The sequence below is a fragment of the Ursus americanus genome, chromosome 15 (assembly GCF_024610735.1).
Source record: "Ursus americanus isolate L20-20 chromosome 15, mUrsAme1.1.p, whole genome shotgun sequence".
Taxonomy (NCBI): domain Eukaryota; kingdom Metazoa; phylum Chordata; class Mammalia; order Carnivora; family Ursidae; genus Ursus; species Ursus americanus.
Window position 1 is genome coordinate 25285037 of NC_142141.1, and position 18406 is coordinate 25303442.

The 18406-nt window shown below is 46.0% G+C and overlaps 1 protein-coding gene across 4 annotated transcripts in view; it reads right to left on the reverse strand.

The window, feature by feature from the left end:
* ABLIM3 (actin binding LIM protein family member 3) overlaps positions 1–18406 on the reverse strand; it is a 107742-nt gene that overhangs the window by 52691 nt on the left and 36645 nt on the right. For all 4 annotated transcript variants that reach the window (XM_045815236.2, XM_087867876.1, XM_087867877.1 and 1 more), the window contains exons 3-5: positions 17783–17920; positions 7615–7798; positions 5763–5875 (exon numbers count right to left, since the gene is read on the reverse strand). In XM_045815236.2, the coding sequence (XP_045671192.1) occupies positions 5763–5875; positions 7615–7798; positions 17783–17920 (435 nt within the window). The remainder of the gene's footprint in view (positions 1–5762; positions 5876–7614; positions 7799–17782; positions 17921–18406) is intronic.

The following is an 18406-nucleotide window of genomic DNA, read 5'->3' on the forward strand; positions in this document are numbered from 1 at the left end:
CCCTCCTCCCCCTCACCTCTGGCAACCTTCAGTTTGTTCTCCATATTTATGGGTCTGTTTCTGCTTTTTTGGTTTGTTTGTTCATTTGTTTTGTTTTTGAGATTCTACATATAAGTGAAATCATACAGTATTTGTCTTTCTCTATCTGACATATTTCACTTAGCATAATACCCTATAGGTCGATCCATGTTGTCGCAAATGGCAATATTTCATTCCTTTTTGTGCCTGAGTAATATTCCATGGTATATATATATGCCACATCTTTATCCATTCATCAACCGATGGACACTTGGGTTGCTTCCATATCTTGGCTATTGTAAACAATGCTGCAATAAACATAGGGGTGCATATATCTTTTTTAATTAGTGTTTTTGTTTTCTTTGGGAAAATCCCAACAGTGGAATTACTGGATCATATGGTATTTCCATTTTTAATATTTTGAGGAACCTTCATACTATTTCCCACAGGGGTCGCACCGATCCACATTTGTCACCAACAGCACACAAGTGTCCCTTTTTCTCCATGTCCTCACCAACACTTGTCATTTCTTGTCATGGCTGCCTTTTTTTTTTTTTTTAAGATTTTATTTATTTATTTGAGAGAAAGAGAGCACAGAGAGAGAGAGAGAGAGAAAGAGGGAGAAGCAGACTTCTTGCTGAGCAGAGAGCCCGATGTGGGGCTCGATCCCAGGATCCTGAGATCACGACCCGAGCCAAGGGCAGACGCTTCACCGACGGAGCCACCCAGGCGCCCCATGACTGCCTTCCTTATATGGAGCTGAGACCTGACTCCTTGTGATGCCCCTTATTTTATGCAATGAGAATAACCTACCTCTTTTGCCTCCTGACATTTCCTTCAAATACTTAAAGACAACTGCGGTTTCTCTCTTCTCCCTCCTTCCTTACACTTCACTTTTCCTTGCTTGATGTGGTCAACCTCTGATCAACCTCACTTGTCGACTCCGTGGAGCTAGGTATATAATGGCCAACAGCACATCTCATTTGAATAGCTGCATCATTTGTGGCCACATTCTAGAAATGAGTCCCATCTCCTTAAGGAGCAATGATGCATTTGGGATGGACTTGGCATGCTGAGTTAAAATTCCGGGGGCAGTCCTGTGTAGTGGTTAGAGGCTAGGCTGGGAGGACAGAGTGGATGGTGAGAGGCTGGCTGAGAGCAGAATCCCAGCTCCCTTGCTTACTAGTTGTGTGACCGCTAAGACCCTGCTTCCTCATCTGAATACCTTCCTTACAACCCTGGTGTGAAGATGTACTATAACCAGGCCCGTAAGGACTTGACACATGGGCTCAACAAATACTCGCTGTCATTCTTATTTCACGTTCTTGTGTTTTTAACCCATATTCTGTGCACTGTCACGTCTCTGATCTGAGGCCAGAAGAATATTCCTGTTGCTGGGAAGGCCTGCTGATTCCTCCAGAGGATTCCTCCGGGATGCCTCCTCCATGTGGTTTTTCTTCTCGTGTTATACTGCGCGTCTTCCATTGCATTGGCCTCAGATTGATCAGGACCCTTTTCTCCCTCTTCGTCCTCCTTTCACCCTGACCTCTGGTGGAGTTTCAGGCATCCACCCAGGAGCCCGTGAGTCTGGTATAACAAACAGGCACGGTCAGGAAAGCTACACCCTGCCCCGTGCTGGTCGCTGTGCCGCCAGCTGTCCGCTCCTCATATGTTCCTCTCTATTCCAAAATTACAACCTTCAGCTGGCAGCAAGTATGAGGCCACCACCTGTTCCCCCAAATCCCTCAGTTTACTGAGGTCTCTAGAGACTCCCGGCAGCCATTTTTAGTTTCCCTTGACTGTGTCATACATTCCGTTTAGATCAACAAAAATGAGTGGGTTTTGTGAGTCATAGCAGGCTCCCTTCCTTGCTTTAGAGAACTAATCCAGGAAGTCGGGACCCTTCCCAATTAGCAAGTCATGTCTCTGGTAGAGGGTGTGAAGGGAATAGGCTCCAGGGCCAGACCGCCTGGGCCCACATTCCAGTTTCATTACTTACTATTTGTGTGACTCTGGGCAAGTCATTTATACTCTTTGGGTCTCAGCCTTCTCATCTATAAAACAATTACTCTTCCCTCATAGAACTCTTATGAGATATTATATATAGATATTATGTATCGAAAACTTAGTGGATTGCTTGACAATAGTAACAGTCAATCAGTGTTAGCAGTGGTGATGATAGTGGTGGTGGTATTGGTGGTGGTAGTACTGGTAGTGATAGTGGTGACAGTTGTGATGGTGATGGTGGTGGTGGTGGTGGTACTGGTGGTAGTGATGGTTGTGGTGATAGTGGTGTTGGTAGTGATGGTGGTAGTGATGGTGACGGTGTTGGTAGTGATGGTGGTGACAGTTGTGATGGTGATGGTGTTGGTAGTGATGGTGGTGACAGTTGTGATGGTGAGGTGGTGGTAGTGGTGACGGTGACAGTTGTGATGGTGATGGTGGTGGTGGTGGTGTTGGCAGTAATGGTGGTAGTGATGGTGATGGTGTTGGTAGTGATGGTGGTGACAGTTGTGATGGTGATGTTGGTAGTGGTGGTGATGGTGACCATGGTAATGGTGATGGTAATGGTGATGTTGGTAGTGATGGTGGTACTGATGGCGATTGTGTTGGTGGTGATGGTGGTGGTGGTGGTGATGGTGGTGACAGTTGTGATGGTGAGGTGGTGGTAGTGGTGACGGTGACAGTTGTGATGGTGATGGTGGTGGTGGTGGTGTTGGCAGTAATGGTGGTAGTGATGGTGATGGTGTTGGTAGTGATGGTGGTGACAGTTGTGATGGTGATGTTGGTAGTGGTGGTGATGGTGACCATGGTAATGGTGATGGTAATGGTGATGTTGGTAGTGATGGTGGTACTGATGGCGATTGTGTTGGTGGTGATGGTGGTGGTGGTGGTGATGGTGGTGACAGTTGTGATGGTGAGGTGGTGGTAGTGGTGACGGTGACAGTTGTGATGGTGATGGTGGTGGTGGTGGTGTTGGCAGTAATGGTGGTAGTGATGGTGATGGTGTTGGTAGTGATGGTGGTGACAGTTGTGATGGTGATGTTGGTAGTGGTGGTGATGGTGACCATGGTAATGGTGATGGTAATGGTGATGTTGGTAGTGATGGTGGTACTGATGGCGATTGTGTTGGTGGTGATGGTGGTGGTGGTGGTGATGGTGGTGACAGTTGTGATGGTGATGCTGATGTTATTACTGCTGCTGATTCCTCCCAGTGAAAATGGTGAGGAAACACTTCTTATTCTTGTAAAAAGTAACACAGTTCTTTTCTCCTGATAGTTCCCGAGTATTCTTATTGACCCTTTTGAGTAGAGAACTGCTCCTGCTGTTCCAGAATGCCTTTATTCACCCTCCAGGGATGAAATGTCACACCCTTGTAGATCACAAATACATCTGGTCTTTCCTCCTTCTTTTTCCTTTTCCATGATACAGTCTTCATCTTAGCCCTCTGATGAGTCTGGTTTTGGTTCCCTCTATCGTTCGGGAACTCAGCAGACCCTCCAACATCCCCACCAGTTATCTACACGGACAGTGACCACCTTTGGGGAGAATACGCTTCTGTGGAACGTATTCTCCATAGATCCACAGCTGGCTGTCCTTACTTTGCGAGTAAAAGCACGAGCCGCGACCCTGAGTACTCCCCCTGGAGACCGCTTATGCGCTCACCTGCAACTCATTATTCACTCGTCTTCACCTTCCTCTGCCTTGGATTTGCAGAATTATGGTGGAGACATTTAGCACCTCTCCTCAAGGACACATTCATATACAGGATTCCCACACTCAGCCAAGGAACTCTCCCCCCTCTCCGAGGTCCCTGATGCGTGTAGTAACGCAATACAAGCCAAGAGAAATTAAGAGATTCAGGAGTCGTATTCTCTCTTTGGTGTGCTTTCCAGATTAAGTCTCCACGTCCACAGCATCCCTCACTTTATATTTAGAGAGTACTTTACACACTATGGCGTATGCTAGTCTGGCTCCTGGATACTAATACATTTGCTTTCCATAAAGCTGGGTAAACGGAGCCCCAGCAAGGCTATGTATCTGCTGTGTTCCACACAGAGGCTTGGCACGCTCCTGGCTCCAGCCTGCCTCTCTCGAATGCCTCACACGCGGTCCTGCTGGTCTCTCCAGAGCAGCATCAGTGATAGGGCCGCGGTCCTGCATCCCAGCACTCCAGCCCTGCTGTCATGCTGCACGATGCTTTCAAGGAATCATGAAAGATAACAGTGTGTGCACTCAGTCACCTCGAGATGGAAACCTGCTCAGACCAGCAAACTGTTCTCGAATGTCACCAAGGACGTTGAAGGAAGTGCTCTGCACATTCTCTGAGCGGATCTGATTAGATCTAGAGGAAGGAAGGGCGAGGGAGGAAGCCTTCCCATCGTCTTTCTCCCCAGCTCACCACGCCGGGCAGGCTCTGATGGAGCCCCTCGGGGCCAAGCCCTGCTGACTCGGGGTGTTCTGTGCTCACCCTTCGGCAGGATGTGGCCTCAGCCTGCTGACTCTGTTGGGGCCCGCGTCCGCACAGTGAGGCAGTGCAGGCGGCTAGGCAGCTAATGGGTTTTCATTGATCCCGCTGTGGAGGCCAGCGGGAGCGTCACGCAATGTGAAAGAACACCGGAGCCTAGCGTGACATACTGCAGACCCCGGGGCCAGGGCCACGTGAGTGTGTGTGCGGGCACCTGCTGTCAGCAGTCTGACAAGGGCGACTGGAACAGTGATCAAGACATCTTACCACTAGACATACTCGAGTGGAATGGATGTTCCACGAATTCGAATGACTGTTCCGAGGTACACGCTTGATCCTCAGTTTCCCCTCAGATCTATAGTTTGGTGATGAAACATAACATTTACTCTGGTGTGGTAGATGGTCCCCTCATCTCTAAATGGTGATTCTCAGTCATAGGAGCGGCAAATGCATCACCCAGGAAACTTATTAAGAATGCAGATTTCTGGGTTCCTTTCTTAGAAGTCCAAAGTGGGAGGGTGCCTGGGTGGCTCAGTGGGGTAAGTGTCTGCCTTTGGCTCAGTTCATGATCTCAGGGTCCTGGGATCGAGCCCCTCGTCGGGCTCCCTGCTCAGCAGGGAGTCCGCTTCTCTGCTTCTCCCTCTGCCCCTCCCTGCCCCCTGCTCGCGCTCTCTCTCTCTTCCTTGCTCTCTCTCTGTCAAGTAAATAAATAAAATCTTAAAAAAAAAGGATTAAAAAGAATTAAAAAAAAAAAAGAAGTCCAAAGTGGGCCTAAAAACCTGCGTTTAGCAGTTATGCGGCGAAGCGATGCAGTGTTCCCCGGGACACTTTCTAAGAGACTCTAGCATATCCCTTGTGGTTTGCTCCCATAGTTCTCCTTTTAAAGATGTGTCTGTGTATACTTTTTAGTGGCGTTTGGAAAAATTGAGAACCACTGGTGGCTACATCAGCCGTGTTAGGGTGTCCTGGGGAACATGGATCCAGAGGGGAGATAAAATGCGGGGGAGCCTAGCTCACCCCAGAAGAGCCCCACCCAAGCGGCCACACATGGTACAGGCTGTCATGGTGTATGACCAGCAGCCTGCTTTCCCTGCATTGCAGCATGAGGAAGCCTGTGAGCCTGGGCTGTATGCCAACTGGGTCAGGCTTCAGGAGTCCTCCAGGGTGGAAACCTCCCCCACTTCCCTCCGGGCCTGCAGAAGCGGATGATGGAGCTGGGACAGGGGCCCTAGGAGACATGGCCGCAGACAGGGAGGAGCCCAGGGGAAGCACTCACGGCTTGGTCCTCGGATCTTGATGGGCTTACTGCTGGTCATGGACTGGGAGCATGTCTGACACACACATTCCTTCCCGCTGAAGGTCACCTTGTCTCCAATGGGGAAAGGCTTCCTACAAGGTAGATGAAAGAGAAAGTCAGCCCCTCTTCTCTAGACGGATGCCCCGTCTATTGGTGAGCTGACAGCAGATGAGCTCAAAACTCGTTGGTGCCACACGCGGCCTACCTTCTATTATACCAGGTAAATTCAAGCGCTATTCACGGTGCCAGGCTGACTAAACCACTCACTTGGGGCCATGACTGGAACTGGAGGCCCACTTGGGCCATTTGTATGATTTTAACACCGGGCAAATCATGACACTTAGGGAAGCTTACATTGCTCATCTGTGAACGAATTGGTTAATAATTCCTCCTGGAGTTGCCCCTTCCTCCTGGGAGGACTTTTTCCATCCCAACCTTGCCTATCCCTATACAGCAAGAAGAACTCATTCAACGCCTAAATTCACCAGAATTTCTTCCTTTCACTATCCAGGACATTTAGAAATCCACAAATAACCTCTCCTCCCCTCTGCGTTTGTGCAGTTTGGGGTTCAGAGTTCAGAGGTCTCAAACTTGTTCACGTCCTGCCTCCCTAAACAAAGATAAACTGGACATCGAACCCCTGGCACCGTCGAGCCCATTGTTCAGCTGCTCTCGTGCATGAAGTCTGGGACAGCCTGTTATACAGACTCTGGGAGCAGCCCCTGACAGAGGCTTCCAGTGGCTCCCCTGCCCTTGTATCTGCAGCATGGGACATGGGAGGGAGTGCAGGGGTGAGTTGGGGGAGCTGTGTTCTCATCGTGGCCCAGGCACTGACTTGTGGTATAGGACACAGCATGATGTTGGGGAAGCACTGCATCTGTCTGGGGCTTGACAGAAACTTCACTTTAAACCATACGGACCCTGCTGTGCTAACTAATCCCAGTGGGTCTGGGATTCTGGGACCCAGGGCCCAGGTTTTAAGAGATGGATGAATGAATGAATTCCACTGGGTGATTTTATTTTCTTGTACACTGTGTCATTAGTCTCAGCAGGGACCCTAACTGGTAACTAACAGGTAGTTATTTTATGGGGAGAATAATTAATCTATAAATTCCTTTCCTAATTAAAAAAGGCATACATTTATTCCAAACCATGTTTCTACATATGACTTAATCAGAGTCAGCCCATTAAATTTTAATGTATTTTGGGGCCAGGCTGAGGTCTCCTTTATTTTTTTTGCATCTTCTTAATGCGGTACGTGGTGTACAGTGGACCCTTCACGTGTGTCTGCTTAGTTAACAAGGAATCGGGATGCAGGACATGAGGCAGAGGGAAGGGTGAGCTTTCCAACGCCTACCAGGTTGCCTGAGAGGCTAGATGGTTATCACATGATAATGACAAGAATAGCAAAAGCAGACACAATTATGTCCCAGTCACGGAGCTACGTATGGTCTTTGCAGACACCATCTCATTTATCTTCATGAAAACCCAACAATGTTGGGATGGTTTTGATGCCCATTTTACTGATGAAGAAGCCGAGGCTTGCAGAGGGGGATCACTTGCCAGGGTCATGGAGGAAGGCTACAAACAGATACCCCTCCACCACATGTGGCTGAGGAGGGGAGCTGGCCCAGATGCCTGGTGTCCAAAATGGGTTCTGGGTACTCAGTGCTTCCTTTGAGGACTTCTGATGGGAAATGGGAGGCTGAGGGTGGGGGCCCACGTCCTCACTCTGATCTCCAGAGAAACTAGTGTTTCACAGCCCTGTGAGCCCCAGAACCGCCAGGGGGCCCAGGCAGAGGGGCCTGGCCTCTGCCGGCCACCTGCCCACCTGCACAAGCTGCACACGAAGCACTTGGGGTGGTAGGTGCGGCCCAGGGCAGAGATGACCTCGCCGGTGATGAAGTCCCTGCAGCTGTCGCAGCGGGTGCCGTAGAGCTGCTGGTAGTCTTGGGTGCAGATGTACTCCTGGTTCTTGAAGAAGAAGCCCGACTGAGCCAGGCCGCAGCCACACACTGCAGGGAGCAAGGAGAGACACAAGGGCAGGCTGAGTCCAGGCAAGGCTGGCATGCAGAGGTTCTCATGGGGGACAAGGCTGGCGTCTGACTTGGTCGTGAGTGCCCCGAAAATGCTGGCATATTGGACCTCGTGGGGCTAGTGTTCCTAAAGTGTGTCCTGAAGACCACGTGCATTGGAATCACCTGCGGGCTCCCTAGGATGCAGGTAGGTGGGCCTGAATCAGACTCCCTGGGGCTCGGGGCCCGCGTATTTGCGTTTTAGCAAACACCCCAGCTGGTGCTGATGAGACCACGGATGTTGTACAGTCCTCTCCATCCATGCATGGAAGCTGAGGGCTGCGTGGCTCACACATGCCATCCTGTGATATTCTAAGTCTGATAAGATCATTCAGTTAAAATTTCCCTGGGCACTTCCTCTGCGCATGATTCTGTGCTAGGTGAAGACAATTTAGGACGGCAACGGGATGGATGGTTTGAAGTTTATAATCTGTTCTCACCATAGACATAAAGAGTCGGTCTGTTCCCAGGCAAGAATGATAAAGCACGATCCCTGAACTGTGAAGAACTAACAGTATATGCCAAAAGACGACCTCATAGAGCATACATCATGGGCGATAGGCCATGGGCTGGTGTGGGCAGCAAGTGCTGTGAGTGGGGAGGTAAATGGAGCCATGTCAGTGGGGGAGGGATCATGGTAGGCTTCTTGGAGGAGGTGGCACTTAAGTTGAACTCTGAAGGCAGAAAATGAGCTAAAGCACACAGGCAGGAAGTTGCAAGTGATATTTGTACGGAGGTGGGACTAGGATAGGAGTGGTGTTTTTAGGGAGTGGAGGGCAGTAATACAGGAAAATACTGTTGGAGGGAGGGCCTGAGTCCAGCTTAAGAAGTTTAGGCTTTGTGGAATATTGAGAAGCCATGGATGGTTTTTCTCCCAGTTTTCCAAAAACTTACAAAAATTATTTTGAAACTCTCTGACATAAATAAAAGAAGAGAGAAGGTTATAATGATGTCCGATCACCCAGTTGCAAAAATGACCAATTGCACCAATTGCGTTTGAATAGACAGGCAACACGATGTCATAAGGTCTTACAGGAGATGCTTGTGGACAACATGAAGATGTGTAGGACCCATAATAGAGGCGCAGATGGATGTAATTATAGGTGCCTGAACGACTGAATCACGTGGGACTCCTTACCCCCAAAGGACTTAGAAATGTGGGAAATGAGATTTCCCTCTGAGGGTTAAGTTATGAAATTAACACCTAATGGGAAGGGCAGAAAGAGGCAAAGTTCCTTTCAAGAGATCGAATGGCTCTCAGGGTCACCAGAGCTGCTGAGTGTATTGATCTGGCTAAACAAGGGTGGTCAGCCAAGAAGGGGCTCGCCAGCAATCAAAGGAAGGCCACTGGGGAGTCCATTCCAGCCCTGTGACCAGCCCCCTTGTTTTGAGTCTGCACTCACTAAGTGACTAATAGTTTGACTTTCTGCATAGACCTTTGGGGGAGAAGCAGCCGGTCAGGGCAATGGGAACTAGTACAATGGAGAAAGAAGCTCTTGTGCCCATTAATAAACGGGCACTCTGATTTTATAGCTTGGTTTCTTGAAGCCTTGGTTGGCACGAATCAGCTTTCTCAAGCATGATCAATGGTATGGAAACCAATAAGATGGAGTTCCAAGCCTGTAATCCTGGGGACCTGGCCTGGACTGGGTGATGCTACCCCCCTAAATACTACCTCCTTGAACATAGAGAAAGTTGTAATGCAAAAGCAGCCAGGTCGAAGAGAGGAGGGACTTCCAGGCGCATGGCCGAAGTAGTTCGCAAGTGTGTGTTCACCTTGCAGGCCAGAGGCAGGCTCACGGGGCCAGGATGAGTGAGGAGGGGGGCAGCCCCAGAGGTCACAGCGTTAGGGGGACAGGGCAGCGCAGTGGGAGATGTAATAGTCTGGGAGTTGGACCACCTGGGCTCTGGGTTTGTCACTGCCACTGACTCTCTGGGTGACCATGAACTTGGTCTCTGTTCAAATATACATAAAATGAAGAAGGTGGGTTAAAAAGTGACCTGAGCTTTTCTTCTGACACTGACATGCTATGAGTCCAGGAGAAGAAGTGCTTCCTTCAGGGCTTACCAGGTGCCTACACATTTTAAACCCGGTACCAGATGGGGCTGGAGGGCCTTGGAGACCAGTGCTGGCCGCAGAGAGGCGGGCGGATTAGTGGAGGTGGAGGTTGGTGGTGGTTGATGGTGGGGGGGGGGGTTCATCTTCTAGCAGGTTTCGTGAAAATTCATCACATCAAACAATGCCTCAAGAGCAGGCCAGGCCAGAGTACAGGGCGTTCTGGGGCATGCAGGTGGCGGATCGATTGACTTCATGGCTGTGGAATTAGTGAGGTCATGGCCTACGACCTCATTGGAAACAGCTCCTGTTTTTTTCCTTCTTTTCTCTCCTTTGTTTCCCCTGCCAGCTCCACCCCCAGAGCCACCTCTCCCAGTGGACAAACCCAGGAGGCCAGAAGAAAACTCGGAACAATCGGTTCCTCCATTTCCCCCAAGGAGCCGAAGGAGGAAGTTTTTGGTAGAAAGGATGTAAAGGTTGATAAGAATCTCAGGGGGTTCCTGGAGATACAGTGGGGGACACGGGGATAGAAGGCAAGTTGGACAGCATGACAGATGTATTTGAGGCTGAGCAGAGCCCTACATCCAAATAACAGGAAAGGCCTTGGAGAGGGTCTACAGTATGGAATTGATGTGGAGTTTAACACACCCAGGGCAGGCGTTATTCTGTGAATCAAAAAAATAAAGTCTACTAACAACAGCAACAAAAAAAGCAGATCATTGGGTTTGACAGTGGGACAGGATAGGAGAAGTTAGAACGGCTTTGAGAAAATTCAGAGTGAATGTTCACTCTTAATATAATGCCCAGAAAGAGACCTTGCCCACAGTCACAGAGTGTTTCAGGGGAAAATGGACCGTGTTGCGGGTCACTGGACTGTGGTCCATGTTTCTATTCTACCTCAGGTGCTGTGTGGCTTTGAAAAAGTTACCCCACCTCTCTGGAGCTCAGCTGCCTCATTTGTGAAATGAAGGGGCTATGTGGTACCTGAGAACACACCCTGACCCGTGTGGCTGCGAGTCTGTCGTAGGATTCTGTTGATTTTCAACTTTACAAAAGAGACGGAGTTTTATGGGATTTCAAAACCAAAGCGTTAGAAGGGCTCCTGACGGTGATCTAGTTAACATTTAAATGTTTCACTGTGAACTATATTCTACATACAGAAAATGTAGTAAATATACAAATACCGTGTAAAGAAGAGGAATAAAATACGCTCCCAGGTACCCGCTCCCAAGTTTATGAAACTGAATGTTCCCAGTGCCTCGGAAGCCTGTTTGCATCTCCGGAAAGCAGCCCCCCCCCCCCCCCGCTGTCCCTAATCCCGTGTTTGTCATTCCCCTGCTTTTCTTTCTACTTTGACCACCTCTGGTACACCCACAAATAATGCAACGTTGAGCTTTGCCTTTTTTGAACTTTATATTGGTGGAATCCTACCGCATTTGTTCTTCTGCGCTTGCTTCCTGCTTTCAGGGTTATGTTTTTGAGATGCGTCCATGCCGGTGCATGCAACCGCGTTTGTCACTTATACTGCTATGCTGTATCCCACTGTCTGGATCACAATCGATCTACTCCACTGTTGCAGGACATTTGAGCTGCTTGCAGTCTTTTTTTTTTCTTTTATGGAAATGCTGCTTTGAACATTCTTATATCCATGAGGTGAAGCCTCGCCGTTTTCCAAAGAGTTTTTCCCATTTGCATTCCCACCAGCAGTTTCCACGGATCCATATCATCATTGAAAGCCGATAATATATGTAGTCAACATGGTGCCTATAAAACGTCATCTTATTGTGATTTTATTTAATTTATTTAATTTTTAAAAAACACACTCTTTTCTTTTTTTCTTTCTTTCTGTCTTTCTTTCTTTCTTTCTTTCTTTCTTTCTTTCTTTCTTTCTTTCGAGAGAGGGAGCACACATGGGTGCGCATGTGCAAGCAGGGTGGGGAGGGTAGGGGTAGAGGGAGGGGGAGAGAGAGAGAATCCCAAGCAGGCTCCATGCCCAGGGTGAGCTCGACTTGGGGCTCGATCTCACGACGATGAGACCATGACCTGAGCTGAAATCAAGAATCAGACGCTCAACCAACTGAGCCACCCAGGCGTCCCATCTTATTGTGATTTAAAATTTCACTTCACCGATTATTAATGAAATTGAGAATCTTCTTATATGTTTATGGGCCATTTGTGTTTCCAGGGTTCATCCACGTGGATGTATTGCTGCAAAATATTCCACCATATTTTATTTATCCATTCATTGGTTGATGGATATTTGAATTGTTTCCAATTTTTGACTTGATGAATAATACTGCTATGAACATTCATGCACACGTTCTTGCGTGGACATACGTTTTTGTTTCTCTTAAGCATACATCTTATGACTTTGAAATTGTTAAGTCATGTGGTAACTACATTGAACTCCTAGAGGAACTGCAAGACTGTTTTCCACGGCAGTTACACACTTTGCATTCCCACCAGCAATGGATGAGGGTTCCAATTTCTCCACATTCTTGCCAACACTTATATTCTGACTTTTTGAATATGGCCGATCTCATGGGTGTGACATGTGTCTTCTTGTGGTTTGAAGCGCATTCTCACATGGCTCATGATGTTGAGCATTTTTTCCATGTGTTTACTGGACATTTGTAGAACTTTTTGGAGAAACCTTTGTTCAGATCCTTTGCCTATTTTTGAAATTGGAGGATTTGTCTTTTTCTTAGTAAGTTGTAAGAATCCGTTTTATAGTTTAGATACAGGTTCTTTACCAGATGTATGTTTTGCAAATTTCCTCTCCCATTCAGTGGGTTGACTTTTTACATTCTTGATATATTTTGAAGCACAGAGAAGTGTTTAATTTTGATGACACCTAATTCATTTATTTTTCTATTTCTTTTTCTTCTGTTGTTTGTGCTTTTGGTGTCATAGCCAAGAAATCTTTGCCTATCTCAAGGTCACAAAGACTTACTCTTATATTTTCTCCTGAGAATTTTATAGTTTTAGCTCTTACATGTAGGTGTTTGACTTATTTTGAGCTAATTTTTGTGTATGGTGTGAGGAAGGAGTCCAACTTCATTTTTTTTTTTTATATATATGTATGTCCAGTTTTCCTAGCTCCATTTATTGAAGACTCTTCTTTCCCTATAAAATAGTCTTGGTAGCTTTGTTGACAATTACCTGACCATAAACCTAAGGGTTTGTTTCTGCTCTCTCAATTCTATTGATTTACATGTCTATCCATGTCCTAGTACCACACTGTCTTATCTATTGTAGCTTTGGAGTAAGTTTTGAAAGTGGGAAGTTTGAGTCCTCCAGCTTTGTTCTTCTTTTTTGGGATTGCTTGGGCTATTCTATGGCTCCTGCAATTCCATATTAATCTCATATTCAGCTTGTCAATTTCTTCAAGGAAGCCAGCTGGGAGTTTTATGGGGATTGCATTTGCTAAGAATGGAATAGTGTCCTGCCCCAAATTTGTATTTTGAAGCTCTAACCCCCAGTGTGATGGTATTTGGGTAGGGGGCCTTCAGGAGATAATTAAGTTTAGATAAGGTTACAAGGGTGGGACCCTCATTATGAGATTAGTGCCCTTTTTAGAAGAGACACCAGCCAGCTTGCCATGTCTCTCTCACTCTCTCTGACATGTGAGAACACAGTGAGAAGATGGCTATCTACAAGTCAAGAAGGGAGCTCTCACCAGAACCCAAACATGTTGGCACTCTGATCTTGGACTTCTGGCCTCTGGAACTGTGACAAAATAAATTTCTGTTGTTTAAGACACTCAATCTACAATATTTTATTGTGGAAGCCTGGGCTGAGTAAGATAGCATCACATCTGCAGATCAGTCTGAAGAATACTGCCATCTTAACAATGTTAAGACTTTTGATCCACGAACATGAGATTTCTTTTCATTTATTTAGATCTTCTTTAATATTTTGTAATCTTCAGAGTATAAATTTTACATTTGTTAAATTTACTCCTATGTATTTTATTTTTGATGCTATTGTAAATGGAATCGTTTCTTAATTTTATTTTCAGATTGTTCATTGTCAGTGTATAGACATTCAATTGATTTTGGTATATTGCTCTTTCACCCTGAAGCCCTGATGAACTTATTTGTTATTTTTAAGTTTTTTAGTGCATTCCTTAGGATTTGCTATATATAAGATCATGTCGTGCAGATAGAAATAATCTTACTTTTACTTTTTCAATCTAGATGCTTTTTATTTCATTTTCTTGCATAACTGACCCAATAGGAACCTGCAATACAGTTTTGAATGAAAGTAGTAAGAGCAAACATCCTTTTGCTACTTTTGACTTTATAGGCAGGCAGGCAGGCAGGCAGGCAGGCAGGCAGGCAGTCTTTCACCATTAAGTATGATGTTTGCTATAGGTTTGCCTTTGTTCTTGAAAAATACCTTTGCTGAATACATAATCCTAAATTTACAGTTATTTCTTTCAGTACATACAGGAATTATTCCACTGGTCTCTGGCTTCCTTGTTACTACTAACATGGCAGCGGTCAGTCTATTTACCATGCACAGGCAGATGATCTGTTTCTTCTCTCTGGCTATTCTTAAAATTGTCTTTTGTCTTTGGTGATTATCATTCTGATGATGTATGTAGGTGGATTTCTTTTGTATTTTTCTATTGGGATTTATTAAGTTTCTAGATCCAAAGATTTGTGTCTTTGAACAATTCTAGAACGTTCACAGCTGTCATGTCTCCAAATATTGTCCTCCCACTCATGTATTCGATTACATATCTCTAGAACTCTGATTGAATATATGTCAAAACTTTCCACTATTTTCTCCATGCGTAAACTTCTCTTTTATTTTTACCACCTTCTTATATTTCTGGACTACATGTATATACCTTTTTTCTTGGCTAAATCCTACAGTAATTCTCTCTTCAGCAACATCTAATCTGCTCTATAATCCATACACTGACTTTTAAATTTCAAATATTGTGTATTTTAATTTCTAAGGTTTGTTTCTTTTTCAAATCTGCTGTGCTATTTGTTATAGTGCGTTGTTTCTCACTCTTTATTTTAAATGGCTCTTCTTACCTATTTAAATGTATTGTATGTAGTCATTATATAATGTCAGAAAATACCAATGTATGAAGTCTCTGAGGTTCTGATTCTCCTCTTCACTGTTTCTGTTGGCTCTCCCTCCATTATGATTTGTGCATTTTTGACTGCGAGTTACTCATTTTGTTAATTATGTTACCTGTGGGAGTTCTTTGAGGTCTGGGGTAAAGCTGAGTTCCTCCAAAGAGGAATATCGCTTGTTTCTGCCATTTGCCAAGTGTGGAACGACTTTCTTTTAAATTCTGTTTCACTTCTTGAAAATTTATGCCAAATATACGGCATGAATATAGAACACGAATCCACGTTAAGGGTGGGTTATAGGTAGACATTTTGATACAAGTTTTATTCTCCTCTGCCCAGTGCCAAAGTTGGTACAGACAAATATCATTGCTGTCTCCTTCTCCAGTTTATTTCTCATCCATCCATACTTTGAAAGTAAGATTTTCATAGGGGAAAATCTCAGCTTTACTCAGAGGTCTCCAATTAGATTCCTACTTAGACCGGGCTCTCGCCTCCCTTCCTATGTCTCCACGATCGCTACAGCCATCAAGGCAAAAGCTCGAGGTCTCCGAGGTTTAGTATAAACCATCAGGACTAACTCTGGCATTGGCAGGCACACGAGGATTTCTGCCTTTATTTTTGTTTTTCACCTCGGCTCATTCTTTCATGTCATGTCAGCACAGTAGTGCATGGTAAAAGAATTGTAAGAAAAATTCATAGAGATTTTAACTTTTTCAAACGAGGCTATGTAGGATCACTATAACTGGTTACTGCTGGAAACAAAAATTCTCTCATTTATTTCACTTCTAAGCAAGTTGGCATTGAAAATAGTCAGAAAAGTAAATCTATTTTTTTTCCTTTAAAATCTCCGCGGAAAGATATTCTACAACTTCCCTGTGGTTGATGGTCAAAATGGCCAAGTCCTTCCTTTCTCTGCATTTGCACCCTTGCCATCTGCAAATCCTCCCACCAAAGGCAAAGTTTATTTTTCTATGATCTGGAACCTGGGTTGGCCACTTGACTCATTTGGGCCAATGGGACGTTAGCAAGGATGACATAAACTGAGGCTTAAAAAGGTCTTGCTTTTTGAAGCTTGCTCTCTTGCTGTACTTGAGACCATCATGTAAATGAATCCAAGCCAGGCTGCTGGAGGATGAGAAGCCATATGCAGGCACTCGGCTCGACAGCCTGCCAACCACTGGCAGCTGGGCCACCGAGAGCAGCACGATGAGGCGAGTGGAGACAAGGAGAGCCAGCTCAGACTGGGAGAACTGCCCGGCCAACCCAGAGAATCACAAGCTAAATACAAAAGTTATTTTAAACTATTAAATTTTGGTCTAACAAAAGGTAACGAATATACTTTCTTAAGAATGCAATTGCAAAGCCGTAGCTCAAAACTCCTTCGAACAATTTTATTGTTTTTACGCTTTGTCCTGCCCTAACTTGTAGGGATGTAAAAATTGTCACTCGCCAAGACACTTTTGCAGGTCAGCTCACACTAAAGGGGTTTGCCAAGTCTCAATATAGAATTTAAATCACATCAATTAAAATATATTCCATATACGCTTCCATTAAAAAATTAGGGAATATGACTACGTAATTTATTTGCTCAGTGCAGAGTCTAGTGAGATCCTGAGGAAGAAATCCAGAATTTTTCCCAGTGGCAGGGGAAGTCAATCTCAGACACACGAGACTGAGGCAGGAAGCAGTTACTAAAATGAAAACATCTGAGGTTTTAATGGACCTTAAATTCAATATACGTCAATGCCATGGAGTGGCTCCTTGGGAGGTCAGTTCAACACCGATCATATTAATGGAAATGGTGCCCATGCCGTATTTGGCAGACCTTGAGAACCGTGGTCTGTTCTGGACACTATGCTTCAAGAATGATAGTGACAAACCAGCATGGATCAAGGAAGAAGACTCCAAGATGATACAAGTTGGAATCCTTTCAGGTGAGGCTCAAGGTAAGGACCTACAGTGTAATCAGGCCTGGGGAGACCTGGCTGCAAGGTGCGGACGGCAGCCGCAGGGAACAGCATGCATGAAGTATTCATCAAACCTCATGAGAACAAAGCTAGAACCAACAGGGCGAAGTTACTGGTTTGGGGGTCAAGCATTTCCTAACCCCATCCAACCTCGGAATGGCTGCTCTGTGGAACAGAAGGTCTGGACGAGGAGTTCAAGAAGTGGAGGCTGGAGAGGCATATGTCAGGGACCATGCGGGAGGGAGGGCAGCCCAGCTTGGGCCAGAAGTCTCCCTGGGCTCTTTCAGCGGAGTCCTTCTTTCTTCCTGCTGTTAGCTATCCTGCTTCTTTAAGAGTCCAGAGATAACTCAACATCCATCTGCTCCCAAGTTACAGACCTTAGTGAAGTCATAATGTACCTTCTCCCTTGTTAAACTTAAGCTTTGAGGACTGCCACACGGTCATAGAATAGGTGCTCATCTCAGAGCCACGCTCTTCCATTCACTCTCAAATTGGTTTATAGGCACAAGACAAGAGTCTTTCCAGATGTGTAGGCTAAGCTTGCAGGGTTGCTTTTTTCCTTCTGGGTCAGCGCTACCATGCTGAGGTCACCAGGTGCCCTCTTTCCCCCACGACCGACTCTTCCCTCCCTCTTCACTCTAAACTGCCTAAGGGAGAGTTCTCATAAAGGCTCAAGGAAAGTTTCTTTAGGCTTGGAGAGGTATCTCGACTGCCTGTGTTTCTTCTGCCTGCCCCTGTGGCACGTCCTGGGGGTGAAACCAGGGCCTGCGATCTGACCAGGGAGTTGGGGGTCCGGGCCTCCTACCTTGACAGGTGAAGCATCTGATGTGGAAATGGTTATTGTGGACACGGACCACTTCCCCTTTGCAGGTGTCTCCACATCGGTAGCACTGGATGACGCTGGAGCTGCCTCGGGGATTGTAAGGATTCTGCTGATAAGGAACTGTAGAAAGAAACAAAGAGATCACTATCCAGAAGGCCTTTCCTCTTCACAAACTCTGCTGTAAGACAGTATCACGCTCCTAACCAGGAGAAAAAGCAGAAAGCGTGCAAGTCATTAACCAAGTACCTTGAATACATTCCCAGGCTGCATATGCCAGGTAAGACATCACTGAGACGTGAGTCTACAAATCCCCCGAAGCAGGCAGACACTTACGAGTGAGCGTCATCTTTCCTCACCACAATAGAGGCCAAATTCAAGGAAGAAGAAAAGTAAAAGAAGAAGTAGAGTATTTCAAGGTAAATGATCCAGAAATACTATTTCTTGGGTGACTTCTGGATCAAAACCAGGTCCCAAACTTCTCAGGGAGAATTTGGTTCTTGCAGTTGACATGGGTCTCAAAGAAATGGGAGACTGGCCCTGCCTCCAACTGGCTTTGAGCAAAGCAAGTGACATCCCCTCTCTGGGCCTCTAGTTTTGACATCTATA